The 16,468-nt window shown below is 34.0% G+C and overlaps 1 protein-coding gene across 1 annotated transcript in view; it reads left to right on the top strand.

Annotated features, from left to right (window-relative positions):
- TRDN (triadin) overlaps window positions 1-16,468 on the top strand; it is a 391,390-nt gene that overhangs the window by 231,208 nt on the left and 143,714 nt on the right. Inside the window, exons 15-19 of the mRNA XM_032862438.1 lie at window positions 6,818-6,847; window positions 7,583-7,600; window positions 10,945-10,977; window positions 11,096-11,122; window positions 13,192-13,218. Of these exons, the coding sequence (XP_032718329.1) occupies window positions 6,818-6,847; window positions 7,583-7,600; window positions 10,945-10,977; window positions 11,096-11,122; window positions 13,192-13,218 (135 nt within the window). The remainder of the gene's footprint in view (window positions 1-6,817; window positions 6,848-7,582; window positions 7,601-10,944; window positions 10,978-11,095; window positions 11,123-13,191; window positions 13,219-16,468) is intronic.

The following is a 16,468-nucleotide window of genomic DNA, read 5'->3' as shown; positions in this document are numbered from 1 at the left end:
TTGAATAATGAACTCTGAAGATTTGCTTTTCATGTTAAAATCTTATCCCATGTGTACCATCAGGTCTTTCTTAGAAACCTTAACAAGAGAGACCTTTGGCTCCACTGAACTTTGCTCATCAATTTTACTGTTCTTAGGAGTTTTGGCATCAGAGCTACCATATCTTAGCTTAAGTGGAGCGACATTTTTGAATATTCAACTGGGGTCCTTTTATAAGCCATTTTCTACTGAAATTTCCCCTGTATTCCTCTCTTTCTCCCCCTCATAGACACTTTACTCATCTTCTGTTAACACACATTCTTTCTTACATTCCATTAGTTTCAAAGCCAAAGTCCCATCTAATTGTATTTTTCTCTGTAAAATGTGCTTATTCTCTATTTCTTCTTATGTAATTGCCCCCACTCTCTTTGTAGACACAGAGACACAAATTCTGGCATAAGCTTCAACCTCTGTTTCTCCTTTGCCCCTGGCATTTAGTCTTCTAGAATTTTTAATTTGGCTGAACTCTCTTTTGTTTAATCTTTCCTAAAATAATTAGAAAGGCTAATCTCCATTCACAGCTCCAGGTCTTCTAGCTTTCACCTCACATTGTTATTTGAGTCCTCACATCAGTTTTCTAACTTCTCATGTGAACCAGGGCAAGGATCTCTGAAATCAGACGTCCTCAAAATGTGGTCAAGGACTCCTGGGGGTCTCTGAGACCCTGTCAGTGGTTCTTCAAGGTCAAAACTATTTTTGTTAAAATATGAAGTCATCGTTTGCTTGGTTCATTGTCATCCTCCCATGAGTGTGCACTGGAGTTTTCCAGAGGCTACATAATTTGCAATATTGCAACAGACTGAATACTTAAGCAGATATGCAAATCCAACTGTCTTCTCATTAAGCTAGACATTAATGAGATTCACAAAGTCACTCATCTCACCATTTTTTCTGTATTGGAAAATATATTTGTCATAAAAATGTATTACTTGTGTTAACATGTAACAGGTTTATTCTTTTTTAAATAAACGCATTAACAAATTTATATTTTAAATTGTCCTCAACTTTAATTTTTATTTTTTATTTTTTTAAAGATTTTATTTATTTATTTGACAGACAGAGATCACAAGTAGGCAGAGAGGCAGGCAGAGAGAGAGGAGGAAGCAGGCTCCCTGCTGAGCAGAAAGCCCGATGTGGGGCTCGATCCCAGGACCCTGGGATCATGACCTGAGTCAAAGGCAGAGGCTTAACCTACTGAGCCACCCAGGTGCCCCTCAACTTTAATTTTTAAAATTATAAACATCAATGGCTAGAAACTACATAAATAAAAGCTGTTCAGGGTCTTTTAAAATTGTAAAGAATTTAAAGGATGCCTGAAATGAAAAAGTTTGAGAGTCTGTAACTTAAACAGTAATCCTGCCTATAATGTTTTCTCTATGTAGTGTCCTTCAAAACATTGAACTGACTTCATAAAACTTTTCATGTTGTTACCTATTTAAAATATTCGGCGGCTCCACACCAACCACAGAATATAGTCTACAGGCCTTAGTCTATAATCCAAGCCCCCACAGTCTGTTTCCTGACCTCTTTTCACATGCACATCTAGGGATCTGGGCAAAGACAAAGCCAATTCCACCAGTCAAGATACGAGTTCTTTTGAGATAGAGACAATTCATTACTTCCATCGTCAGTAAAAGCATGAGAAGCTGAAGGTGCCAACACATTGTGGTTCTTGTCTTACACGCCAAAAAACAGTGACACCCAAAGAGGTGAGGCCAGATAATGCAACACAAATTAGGGACATTTCAGTGTTGAGGAGCCAATTCTAGACTACAGCCAAATGATTTCCTGGTCTGAAACTCTATCTCAAAGTGTTCTAGGCAGGAGAACTCAGGAGGTGATAAGAAGCTGTCTCATGAGAGCTTCCTGGCCTCCTATGTTCCAGAAGGATCAAAAGTCATTCTGCTGAGACTCACATTATCTATGATTTAAAACTTGGTCCCTGCAGGGCCTATATGGGTATGTGCTGGACCACCATGATACCACAGTGGAGCCATTACCTTATACTTCTACCCACTTTCTTCCTGTATGTATCACAAAGTTCATCCATATCAAGCCATTCTCGATTTTACGCATACAACTTGCTGTCTTGCCTTTGTTCCTGCTGTTATCGTAATAGAACTTACCCTTTCCTTTTCCTTCTATGAATATTCAATGTTTTTAGCTCTCAGGGAAAGTTCTCCTTCCCCTAAGACCTCTGCCTGACCTTCTCAATTAAGTATACTTTCTTTTTCATTTATAATCTCCCATCAGAATTTATCCGTACCTCTGTACCATTGTTTATTTTTTGCCACCTTGTACTTCTATTATTGGTATTCATTTTCATCCTACTCTAATTGATTTTAAAACTTTTGATTAAAGGGACCATGTCTAATTCCGTTTGATCCCCTATTGGGACTAACACATTTCCTTAGTTTGTACATTGCTTAACAAATATTTATTCTGTGAATGAATCAGTAATATCTAGGACTCTTAAGATCAATATAATATCTACAAGAAATGTGAGTAGGTACTCAATTTTCCACATCCCAGGCAAGGAAGAATTTTTTTAAAATTATTATTGGAGGTTATATTCCAATGAGCTTTTTCGGTCTGAGAAATCACAGCCAAATACTGACAATTTCGTCATAGGTGTATTTTGATCACTAGCTGCCACTTGAGTTGCCTAGCGATCTAGGTAGATCCCATTCATTTATCTTAACTTCACATATGAATTCCTGGGAGCTGGAAAGCCTTTGAGTTTTCCAACACAGTTTATCTTCTGAAGGATACAGTTCCATTGAGAACGAGCCAAATTAGATTTATCATTTACTATAGCTAGAACAAGAACAAGTAAGTTGAATGCATGTGTGAATTAGGGCTTCAGAACTGAGATCTGAAGAGAAATTACGTTGAAAAACAAAGCAAAGTATCTGTTATTGTAACTGAATAAAGATGTCAATGGGACAAGTTATCCAAAGGAAATGGAGTAATTTATCATCTGCATTACCAGACTACAGGAGAGTTAATTTTTCCTTCCATACAACTGGTATTTCATTATTATCTGGCATCACTTACGACTATAATAGACCATACTTGATACAGTAGTCCCTCTTTATTCACAGTTTCATTTTTGGCAGCTTCAGTGACCCAAGGTCAACCACCACCTGGGAGCCAATGGCCCTTATTCTGACACATGGTTAGAAGGTCTATAGTAGCCTAACATAGCCCTAATGTTTACATCAGTCCTCTTACTTTATCTCATCAGACAGGAATTTTATCATTTCACATCATCACAAGAAGGGTGAATACAGTACAGTAAGATATTTTGAGAGAGGTCACAGTCACATGACATTTACTACAGTATATTATATTTTTTCTATTTTATTATTATTTGTTATTACTAATCTTTTCTGTTCCTAATTTATAAATTAAACTTTACCATAGGTATGAATGTATAGGAAAAAACATAGTATATACAGGGTTTGGTTTTGGGCATCCATTGGGGGGTCTTGGAATATATCCCCCTTGGATGAGGGAAACTACTGTGCATTGCCAAAGATGAGTGAATGAGGAGTTGAACAGATTGTGAACACATCACTTCTTTAAATCACATCTGCTATGAGCTTCAGTGTTCTTTTTTTTTTTTTTTAAGATTTTATTTATTTGACAAAGACACAGTGAGAGAGGGAACACAAGCAGAGGGAGTGGGAGAGAGAGAAGCAGGCTTCCTGCTGAGCAAGGAGCCCGATGTGGGACTTGATCCCAGGACCCTGGGACCATGACCAGAGCCGAAGGCAGACGTTTAACGACTGAGCCACCCAGGCGCCCCAGCTTCAGTGTTCTTAATAAAAGACTGTTGTTCACATTATTGGGCATATGGTCTTTAGGGAAGTATATTCACCAAGTAAGACTTTATAATATTTTTAAAACATTTCAGAAGAGTGCTGAGAGGGTATAATGAAGTTTAATAGCCGGAGTATTAATGGCTGGTACTAATAGCTTTTCAGGGTCAGTATGTGATCTTCCAGTTCTAAGCATTATATTTTTTGTTGCGCAGGTATTTTACTTGTGTAAGTCTGCTGCTCTGTTGACTCCAAACCAAAGAAATGATTTTATAATGACATTTTAAGTTAATTGCATTATAGCTTCCATTTTTAGAAAACATATATTGAACTTTTAAAACCTACTTGGTGAGATCATGGCATGTTATTCTTTTACATTTCTTATTAATGAAATGTTTTATTTTATCTCAATAAGCTCTATACTTTACCTGATCCTGGACTTCACATTTTTTATTCTTTGATTTCAATGTAATTGATACCTGGTACATTATATTACCAATTCTTTTTTTTTTTTTTCCTTTAACTATTTTATTTATTTGACAGAGAGAGATGGAGAGAGCACAAGCGGGGGCAGAGGCAGGCAGAGGCAGAAGGAGAAGGAGAAGCAGGGTCCCCGCTGAGCAAGGAGCCCCATGTAGGACTCAGTACCAGGACTCTGGGATCATGACCTGAGCCAAAGGCAGACACTTAACTGACTGTGCCGCTCAGTGACTCTTGTATTACCAATTCTTACTACGAGGGAGAAGGAAAGCAAATTTAAACAACAGACATTTCACAGATACACATATCGTATTCAGCTTTCCTTATTGACCCCACACCAGCATCTCGTCAGAGAATAGAGGTGTGGGGGTGGAAATAGTCTTCTTACCCACCACATTTTATCCTGTCTCATCAGTCTTTCCAAGCTTTATTTTCAGCTGTACTCCTAAATGACCATGTGTTCCTCATAATCTTCCTGTGTTTTCCATATTGTCTGTACACTAGACTCAGTGGGAGTCACATGACCTTCTGGGCAAGCAGAAATCCTACTCCAGCATACTGGAGCCAAATGAATGGAGAACTTACAAAGATCATTGAACTTTGCACTTCATCGTTGCAGCTATTGTGTTATAAGAATCCGGGTCTGCATTGTTAATTATTAGGCATATTAATAACAGGATATTTGTCATATTCTTATATGAAATTGTTCTATGTAATATTTTTCTATATATTTGAATTTTTTGCTTATCTGTTTAGGGTAATTATTCATGAAGGAAATGAATGAAAAATTGCTTGCAAAGCACATTTTAGATGGCAAATTTAGCCTACTCAGTTATAGTTCCAGATGAGAAACTAAATATCAAGAAAAATATTTTTTGAGAGGGAAGAAAGGATATTAAAAGAAATCTGGTTTAATATTCTTTTTATTGTGCCATGCTGGACACAATAATATTTAATAGATATTTAGTAAATAAGTAAACTTTTTGTTCCAAGGACTTATTATTTTTCAAAATAAGGTTTGTTTTTCCCTTACACATGAAACATATCCCTATTAGAGAAAAATTAGAAACTCACAGAGAAGACATTGCAAAAATATCACTTGAATGGCTGTATTTTTCTATTATGCGGACGTTAATGAATTCTTTATCAGTTCCCATCCTGTTCAGAAAGTACTGTTTAATATTCTCATTATTTACACATATAAAACAATGTCATGAAAAATGCTTTTTCCTTTATATATTTTTATGATAATTCAGCATTTTTCTCTTTGGATTTCTAGTAGTGGAATTACTAAATCAAAAAGCATGCTCATTTTTATGACTTTCTCAGGATTCTTTCTCAAGTTGGTTCCCTAAATTGTGTGTCTAGCTTCTGTTTCTATGGAAGTGAGTTTTTACTTCTACTTCACTATTACTGTCATTAGTTATCATTTTTCATAAAACAGCTCAGTTGACCATCTAACTGCCTTTCGTGAATAAATTCCCAGTGTCATCTTCAAATATTTTAGCTCTATTACTTCACTGTGAAGTACCAAACACTTCCCTATAAGGCATACAACTCCGCCAAGCATATAATTATCAGCCAGAGAACAGTTTATCTACCTTTTGCAATTATCAACTTATAGCTCATTATTACAATTATAATTTCAGTAATAGCCAGAAAATTTCAAAGTCAAGTTACAGAAGAGGTAAAGGAAAAAACACAGAAGATAAATAAAATATTTCTGAGCAGAAACTTTAGATGCCTCTATTCTAAAATAAATGGGATCAAAACCCTCTCATTTTATTTTCAAGTTATGAGAACAGAAAGTTGCATGACCTAAATACTAAAAAGTAATAAAATTTTCAGATCTAGGCTGAATATCCAAAAGACTAAAAATAAAATAGATGTCTGCTGACCACTGAATACACATTACTCCATAATAGCTACTAAATACAATGTATTCATCAGTAACCTTTGAGCTAACCTCAGCCTGTTTTTTTCCCCCATTACAACAGAAATAATTGAATATTTGTATTGTAAATATATTGATTACTCGGGGAGGGCAAAGCAGGTAATCTCAGTGGTTTTAGATTGAGCAAATGAAGAAACCACAGACTAAATTCACAGGCTTCAGCCCATCTTTATGGAAGCAGACCATATATTGGCTCAGCTTGACTTTCTATTAAAAGGTTATTAGCTTTGATAGGTACAATGTAATCTCTGTGCAAGCTGATGTGGGTATTTTCTTTCATCTCTGTCATTTTTTTGGAGTCTTTCTATTTCAGAAAATTTCTTATGTACTGCCTCACTCTAATACTCATCTTCTCAAAAAACAGAGTACTTTCTCCTTGAGCCCCATATTCTAGAAATACATTATGAAATCAGTCTACTTTACAGAAGATTATTTCAGAGTATTTGGCATTTTATTGTAAACTAATTAGTTGTTAATTTATGATATCTGCTTTATCAATAATTTATTTTTGTGTTTTCAGATTCTAAGAAAACAAAAACCCCGGTAGAAGGTATTGGAAATATTTTCCTTTTCTGTCTTATATTTGATGAATACCAAATTGCATTTCTTCTTAAAGGACAATTATAGAAGAAAAAACTATATATGGGATAGGAGAGAGAAAGAAAGAGAGAGAGAGAAGGAATTTGAAGGAAAGAGTCAAGTCTTTACTGCCACTATTGTTATGAGATTTATTTGGCAAAATAAAAAACAAATACTGCGTATGTTTACTTTTCACAATAATTGTTTTCAAAGAAATGTTTGCTTGACAAGAAATTGAACAACGTTCAGTATCAAGAGTTTATTTTACTAGAAAGCATAAATTCAATTAATCTTGGATACACTAGCATCAATCAGAAACTGAATTGTTCCTATTAAGTCTTGAGTAGAATCATAACTCATCTGGCAAGGATACCTGTTTTTTTCGTATTTGCTTGTATGTGATTATGTGTTCACCTGTGTTTAAGAGACTGCAAGGTATAAGTCATTGAAAGTGGCTAAACAGTGTGTGTAATCCTAGGCTGATTCATTCAATGTTTTGCACTCAAATTCTGGAAACACCTTCAGTAGTAATTGGCAATACCTCAGACCAACATGGAAATTTGAGGAGAGAGAATGGGGGGAGGGGTTGGAAAAATTATCGTCTAGTCAACCTATTGGGGGAGTAATTTTATCTTTGAAGGTTTTAAGAGCATAAGACCAATTCTTTTTGTTTGTTTGTTTGTTTTGTTTTCATTTTTTCCAACAGAACACCCCAAGGGAAAAAGTAAGGAAATGCATGTAAATTGTATTTGTGTATATGTGTTTTTCTCTTTACAATTATTATTGGCCTGCTGGTATGTTTAGACTCATAGTTTTGAATATCTCTTTTTTATATTTTATGCATGTGAACTGTACTTGTTGTTTTTTTGTTAGAATGAAAAAATATACAACCTGAGAGTCAGAGGGACTGAAAACCACGGCAGTCATTTTTAAAGTCCTTTTCCATATTCATACAATTGTCTAATGATATTATCCACAGCCTCATTACCAAAAATACAAGTTCATTTCACTAACCAAAACTGTTAATGTAAATTTAGTCCCTGTAATCTGGTTTGTTCTCAGTCCTTAAAAAAGACCAAATGGAAGTTCTTTTTCAGGCTGGTTTGATAACCACTTTCCCATTATCTTTCTTCTTGTAATCCATAAGTATTTTGGCATGTTCATATGATATGTGACATTTCGTTCTTAATGTGATTTCCCCCCACAAGCACTGTAAGTTTTGTGTAATAGCATTGCTTGGAATACATGCCTTCGGCAGTATCCACTGTTGCTCTAATACTGTGTTAAAGCTGTTTGCTAACAGTAAAGCTAGATGCCTTGAGGTTGTATCTTTTGCAAATACACGCTTTCCTCTGAAGAAATTAGGACATGTTGAACAAATGGGAACAAAAAACTCCCAATTTAACCTTACTCAATCAGCCATTAAAAATCATCACATTCCTAGAAATGCAGAGTTTTAAAGGATCCCAGTGATATTTTAAAAAATCTGTTTAAAAATATATGCCACTTTTTTGAAATTTTTATGTATGTTTTGACCCTGCAAAAGGTTAGGACACTGAGGCATTCTATGTCATAAAAATTCTCTAAAATGTTCTGTGGGATGAATCATGAAATTATAGTACAACTCAGCCAGGGGGAGCAATCTATCTATAGAGAAGTATGTGTTCCTTCAGTTTCAGATTTATGTGTATGCACAGCTGCTGATGAGCACTGGCTCTTGGATACAGAAACACTCTGTAAACCATTGCACCAACAGGAAAATGGAGGACAACCAGAGATGTGAAAAATGATGTTAAATTATATATCTATAACCGTAAGGCCCTCACTTTATTGCAGGCAATGTAATTTAAAAGATCTCACAGACACACTGCATCTCCTTGGCAATCTTCGGAGCACTGGTATATTTCATTTAAGAAAAAAAAATGCCATCCTGGGCATTCATTTATACCCCAACTGCTTCCTTCATTGAGAAGTTCAGTGGATTGCAACTTGGGCAGTATTAGCAAAAAGAAAAAGAATTTTCCTCTAAACAACTAATAACTCTCTTTAAATTAACGTATTTGCTCTGGTTTTTCACCTAGAGTATCCTGCTTCTTTTTCAAGATGTATTTATTTGAGAGAGAGTTCAAAGGCTCAGGTGGAGAATGAAAGGCAGGGAGGGGTAGAAGAAGAAAGAGAGGGGAAGCTGACTCCCTGCTGGGGGACAGGGGTGCTACTTGGGGCTGGATCCCAGGACCCACTAGATTATGACCTGAGCTGAAACCAAGAGTGAGACGCTCCAATGACTGAGACACCAGATGCCACTAGACTTGCTTTTTTTCTTGTTGATTGTTGTATCTTTGAATTTGTTTGATTTAGATTTTTTGTCTTTAAGATTGCTTCATTCAGCTGTATATCTCCATCCCTATATTCTTATTTTGCTTCTACTTTTCTAGTTATCACAATTAAGAAGTCGTTCTTTTTTTAATTTAAAATAAATCTTGGTGGCAAAACATGGGACCATCACACACGTATTTTTGAATATTCTTGTGATCTATAATTTTTTCAAAATAAAAAGTAAAAAAAATCAATTATAGATAGGATTTGTTAGTCCCTGTCAAATGAAAAGGTACCTTAATTTGTATTTATTAAAGATAATTCAATAATTACATCCTGAATTATCCTACATAATAATAAGTATCCTCAACAACCTTTTTCTTCACATTGTTCCAAATTAGCACAGGTATATTTCTGTTTATATGATGGCTTTCGGATGTGACCGGAAGGCCCTTATTTTAGCTTTGTAATATAACATATAACATATACATACCCAGATCAACTTCTAGTATTTTTCCAACTGTCATCACTTTGCAATTTCTTAGAAATATTACATGAATGTTGCTTCAGTTCAGCAAAAGATTAAGCAACACATTTAATTACTCCATGTTTTCAAACAACTTTTGGTAATGTTCTCATTAGCTAAGTCACCTAAATATCTTCTTTCTGATATGTGACACTTGGTCAAGTCATTTTTTTTATTTGTTTTACTGCCTACATTCTCCTTGTGAATGGATTACTCACTTCTTATTCTTACATGACTAGACCCTTGATAAACAAAATTGTACACTTTAGAGATTGATGAGATGACCCTAGAAGATTTGATAGCCCTCTATGTTTCTAAAATATAGTTCTTAGAATTCTTTCAGCATATGCATTTTCTAGTCCCCAAAATGTATTCATTGAATGAAACTTTAAAATAATCTCCCCATACCTTTTCTTCAAAAAATCTGATAATAAGGTACTTATGTTAAAACATTTCTTGAAAAATCTTCTTTTAATTTGACAAGCTTGTCAAGGCAAAATAAAAAATAGAATTGCAGATAATAGCATTTAGTATAAAATTAGTACTTGCACTTTGTATAAAATTAGTTCTTATTATAATATGTGTCATCTTACTCTTGAGGCCAGAATAATGCTTTGTCTCATATATTATTGACAAAAATGTGTTCTTAAAAAGAAATACTATCTAATAAGGACTCTACAAGGGACATTTGTCCTAAAAACAAGGGAAGCACGTTTTGTTTTCCACTGAAAATTCAATCTATTTTAGTATCTTCAGTTTGCCTCAGCAAAGTCTTTGTCTTAGCTAAACAAATAACTTTTCAATATAAGAAGATTTCACCTATAAAGAGGACGTCCATAGGAAATCTGTCCATTTTTATCCATTTATAAATATTGGTCAAAATTTATCCATTTTTTTATCCAACATGAAAATTTATTTTATGTTGATCTAATATAAGGGCAAATTAATTATTTTCCATCGTTTATAGATTCTTTTTGGTTTTGGAGGATTTATTATCCATGAAAAATTTTAGTTCCTCTTACATAGGATAGTTTTGTGCTGTTATGTGAGGGAACCCAGTGAATGGAAAAGAAGGAAAGATTTGTTTTATTAGTTTTATTAGTTTATTTGTTTTATTAGTTGCTGCAGTCCAGTATTAACACATACATGTTTCTCTGTGGTTAAAACAATTAAAGTGGGACATATAAAATTGGAATCATCATAATAACAATAATAATATGTTTCAGAACAGGAAAAGAAAGAAAAACATGTGGAACCAGGTAACCATTTTTAAATTCCTCTGTCTTGCTTTCATTTTATTATTTAATTTGCAATTGAATATTGAAATGCAATAGAATTGCTTAAATGTTGACTTTTTTCTTTTCTTGTTTGATACAGCAAAGTCATCAAAGAAGGAACATTCGGGTGAGTTAGACTGACCTTCCTGGTTTCTTTCTACCTGATGCCCAATGTTTATTATGGCTGCAGCCTTAGACAGGGGGTAAGGGACATGCCAGGGAAGGGCAGGAAATCCCTTCACTTCATGGTCTTTATTTCAAGTTCTTGACATAGAGTTAACATCAATGCAGTTTTAGAAAACAAAAGCCAAATAATATGTTACATTCTTGTTACCCAATGATGTCCTGTAAACCAGTAGCATCAGGTTGTTAGAAATACAGTGTCTCTGGCTGCAGCCTGGACCGGAATCAGAATCTGAAACTTCCTAAGATCCCCAGGGAATCTGTCAAAGCAGTGTTTGAGAAGTGCTGGTTGAGTGTCAAATAACAAAAACAAAACAAAGAAAGAGAAAAACACACACTTTCTGTAAATGCATCCAATATTGCTTTACTTCTAAAATATGGAATATTTAGTTCAGCAAATATCCTCTCCCTATTCAAAATGTTACTTAATGACATTTCTTGAGTACTCAGGGGAGCTGCAATGAAAGCAGAGGTAGATTTTGCCCTCAATATATTTATATTGTAATGGGGGAAAATTGAATTGAGAATCAGACAATCAGTAAAACACACATACAAACAAACACATCTAAAAATGCAATGCGTACGAATATCAAATGGTTTTCTCAAAGGTTTCTAGCATTCAGTCTGCCCTATTAGTTGTTTCAAATGAAAATAAATGCAAGTTTCTAAATCTAATTTTATGGACTGCATTTAAAAATATATGTTGATTTTGCCTTCAGATTTCTACTCACAGAACTTTACTGAGTTTTCATACGTGTATGTGTGTGTGTATGTGTATAGATGGTCACAAATTCATACAATGTCCATTAGTTACTCTTTCCACTTTATTGTATTTAAATGGAAATTGCATTTACTCAGTGTTATGTAAATAACCAACCTTACAAATATAGCTCAACAGTTTCCCACTGCTCCCTACTCCCACAGCTCAGAGCAAACCACAGGTTAAAAGCTACATTTCTTCTTCTTCTAAGTTTATAAAACTTCCTCAGACAACTCAAATCCATTTAGTTATTCCTCCAACTAGAGCCCATAGCATCATCCTCTCTCCTTTATAATAGGACTTATTATACTGTTACAATCACATTACCTTTTCTTTTTTCCATTTTAAATAGAAATTAGAGTGCTTATTATAATGGCAGGCACACAGTAGACACTTGATAATGTTTATTAAATGAAAGGAGAAACACCAAATAGAATAACCATATTTTAAAAAAATTTAAATGGGAATGACTTTTAAATAATTCCCAAGATGAAATGATCAGATTTCACCATTTCACATTAACATTGGTACTATTTATCCTTTGGGAAAGAATGTTTTTGTCCACCTCCCAGAGGACAGAGTATTTGTTCATTTGTGAGTAACATTCCCACAGGTGGGCCAAACACATATTCTTATTTGTGCACATATGCAAAAAACTAGAGTATATATCATAGAAACATATAAACATGGAGAAACATGCAGAATGACAATGGGTATAATCGGTTTCAAGAATATTAATAGCTAACCATTATTGTCTAATATTAAATCCAACAAAATACAATAACTTAAGTTGCTTGAAATCATTATCTGTTCATTTCAGGGTATGATTACAGTGTAACAGCTTGGCAGTAATTAGCTGCATTTTAACAATTGAAACCATTGGATAATTTATTAGTTCACTTTGTTCTTTTCCTACCACCTTAAGGAAAATGCACTGGCTTGTATATAAAAACAATCAGATTCTTAGCTAATTTAAAAGGCAAAACAAAATGAGTAAGTTGCGAATGAGCATTCTGTGTTGAGAGAAGATATATAAATGTAAAAAAAGAAAAATCTGTGTTTCATGGCTCAAATTTATACTATACCAAAGAAAATGGCACAGTGTTGTATTTTCTCCTTCTCAGTTCTATGTTTTCCTTGGTTTCCAAGGTTATAAACAATCTTTAAAAAATTTTAAATAACTTTAAAACTATTTTAGAGAGAGATAGTGGACTTGTAATTAATTTAGACTTTATTGTTCCTTGTTTTAACAGCTCCAAGTGAAAAACAAGTAAAAGCAAGTATGTTGAATAAAACTTACAAAAATGAAAAGAGCATATTTCAGATGCTTACTAATTTAAGTTTTCTGCTATAGACAAGGCTAATGCTGATTTTTGAGGCTGGCTTACCAAATGTTTCTTGCTATTAATATTTGTTGTGTTGAAATAATATACATAATTATTCAACCTTTTCTGTGAATTTATTCTTCTTAAAATTTATATTCATTTGCAAATGTTAATTTGTCCAGATCATAACTCCTTTTTGAGTAGTTGTATTTTTGTTTCTTATTTTGCACAATAAATGATCTCTTCAGTTTCTTAAAAACATCAGACTTAATTTTCCTAATAATTAATCACTTGACCAAACTAGTAGGCAAGATAATTTGTCTATTGGTGAAAGTCATTGTGTCATTTTTTTTTAAGATTTTATTTATTTTTTTAACAGACAGAGATCACAAGTAAGCGAGAGGCAGGCAGAGAGAAGGGGGGGAAGCAGGATCCCCACTGAGCAGAGAGCCCAACGAGGGCCTCAATCCTAGGGCCCTGATATCATGACCTGAGCCAAAGGCAGAGGCTTAACCCACTGAGCCACCCAGGTGCCCTCATTGTGTCTTTAATGAAATGAAGCTCTCAACAATTTTAACTACTGCTCATGTAATGTCATAATTTCCTTTTAAGGCTTATATCTTCAGATTATGAATATTGACTGATAACTGATTCCATGGCATTTACATCAATATTAACTTTGACAGTACGCTTAGGGACAAATGCTGGTTTCTTCAATGGTTTTTCTCCATTAGATGAACAACCTAAAGATTGTCACTAATGAAAATTATTCTAGGTATAATGACATGTATTTGATTTTAGGAAAAAACATACTTTTATTTTCTCTAATATTTAGGTCAAATCTCAGTTTTATGCATGATAGAAGTATGATTATATTTTTCATTTGGTTTAGAACAGCATGAGTATTAATGATGGTACTATTACATAAAACAAATGCATGTTTTACTTAGTGCCAGGATTTTGAGATAGAGTATATCATTGGTGGATATATCAGAGAAAAATTAGAAAATATAATCTTGGGTAACTTGGTGAAAATGTCTTTTAAAAAATTACAGTTGGAAGTGTTTACATAGACATTATAGACTTTGATTGAGAGGTATAATATGAATCTAAAATTCCATTTATATTTTCATGAAAATTTTTAGTTGAATGTAAAGCTGATTGGAACTCTGCATTATGGAATCTTCAGTATGCTAATACTTAGTCTGTAGAAGTGCATAATCAAGAAAATATATAAAACAAAACTGATAATTTTATAGCAGTGGTAGAGAACTTTAGATTGAAGATTATGCTAAAAACGAACATTCTCTTCCTAGCAAAATGTGACATATAGATAAAAATGTTGATTTGCAGTAAAACAACTCTGTAAGTTCTGCTATCTATGAAGCACACTATCTAATCAAGTTCTGAAGAGATCAGCATCTTTTGCAGGAAATTAGCAAATTAGGTTGCTAAATCATCTTAGACCCAATATAAAAGTTTCTGCATTTTAACAATTGAAACCATTCTTTTGAAACATAAAAGTTTCAAAAGAATTAATTCTCAACTCTCCATATGGTTGAGAGATTTAGACCTAACATGGGCATTATCCTTCAATAAAAAAATTAGAGATAATTCATAAATTGTTTAAATTCTGTATTAACAACATGACCATCCATTTCTTCTACTAAGAATTGCTTTTCAGTCTTGAAACCATACTACAGAGGAATTTTTTCACATCTTTTATATACAGTGGGCCATTTATAAAGTTATTGCCTAATGTAAAGATTGCATATCATTAAAAATACTCAAAAATTCCTAAAATTACCCATTTGGCATGGTACACATAGGTTTGTGTATATAACCTAAACATTTGGGATATGATTTTATATTATACTATGAGAGCAAATGAGACTGAGATGTATAGCTTAATTAAGATAAATTAAGTATTTATGTGATACAATTGCATGGTATTGAATTAAAGAAGACAGGTGAGATTGACTGCTATGGGAAAAATAAAAGGTAATTTGGCATTAGCACTTCATTCAAGGAAATCATTAGAATGTCAATTAAGCTGGTGTTGTGGAACCATTTCTTCTAGATCTTGAGGAAACCAAAATTACTGTAGGAAAAATACTGGAGAACATAGACACACTTGGAAACTGTATCAGTTCAGGATGCTGGTTATGAACTTGAAGAAAAGGGAAATCTTCCAGATTCAATGATGTAGTACTGTGGAAGGGCACTTAATACTGCTACATACAGAGTTATGTGTCAGAGATTATGTGGTTGGAGGAAGACTACCTTAGACCAAGCATGTATGCCAAACCTAGATTTACAACTTCTGCAAGTCAACACAAATTCCTTTATCATAGGATGTACAGAAATCCCTCAACATACCCAGTTCCTTTCTCCACAGTGCACTGTACCTGCTTTCCCACATGCCGGATAGCCACATAGGAGTTGATGCTATGACTTTTCCATTTCCAAGCAGGAAGAGGACACAACAAACAGATTTTTAAGCCCTCGGTCATTTCAGATCCTTAACATTCTCCTTGGTGAATCTTCAAGAGGGAATAGTAGATAATGATTAGCAAATATAATTGACCACAATGTACCTTTTTTCCCCCCAAGGACACTTCAGTGACTACAGTGCCTCAAAATCTTGGGAAACACTGCTATATTTTACTTCCTTCTTCATATCAAGGACCACAGGGCTCTGATCATGTATTCCATGTACATGTTCTCCCAGCCTCTGCTCAGGTTGAATTTTGAGTAAAAAAGGCTCTAAAGACCAGATCAGTGGCCAAAAGTGACTACCCATTTTGAATTGTCATTTTTAATTGTGGGTTCAAATTTATATGAAATGGCATAGTAAGGCATTTTTCTTCCCTTGATATTCGCACTGCATTAGATTTGTGGTATGCTCAGCCACCAAGCCTATGTATATCGCCTTAACTACATTTCAGTATCTAAATATGTAAATCAGATGTCAATCACTTGATCTACTAACACATCTCAGCATTCTTCAGGAAAAGCTAGTATACAGAATTTTAAAATAATTTTAAAATAAAGTCCCTTTGGGTCATCTGGCTGGCTTAGTCAGTGGAGCATGTGACTTGATCTTGGGGTTGTGAGTTTGAACCCCATATTGGGTGTAGAGATTACTTTTTAAAAAAGGAAAAAAAAGTCCTTTTTAATTTCATTAGTCATATATATATATATA

This window comes from Lontra canadensis, unplaced genomic scaffold (assembly GCF_010015895.1).
Source record: "Lontra canadensis isolate GAN:19392208 unplaced genomic scaffold, GSC_riverotter_1.0 scaffold23, whole genome shotgun sequence".
Lineage (NCBI taxonomy): Eukaryota > Metazoa > Chordata > Mammalia > Carnivora > Mustelidae > Lontra > Lontra canadensis.
This window is presented reverse-complemented; position numbering and strand designations above follow the sequence as displayed.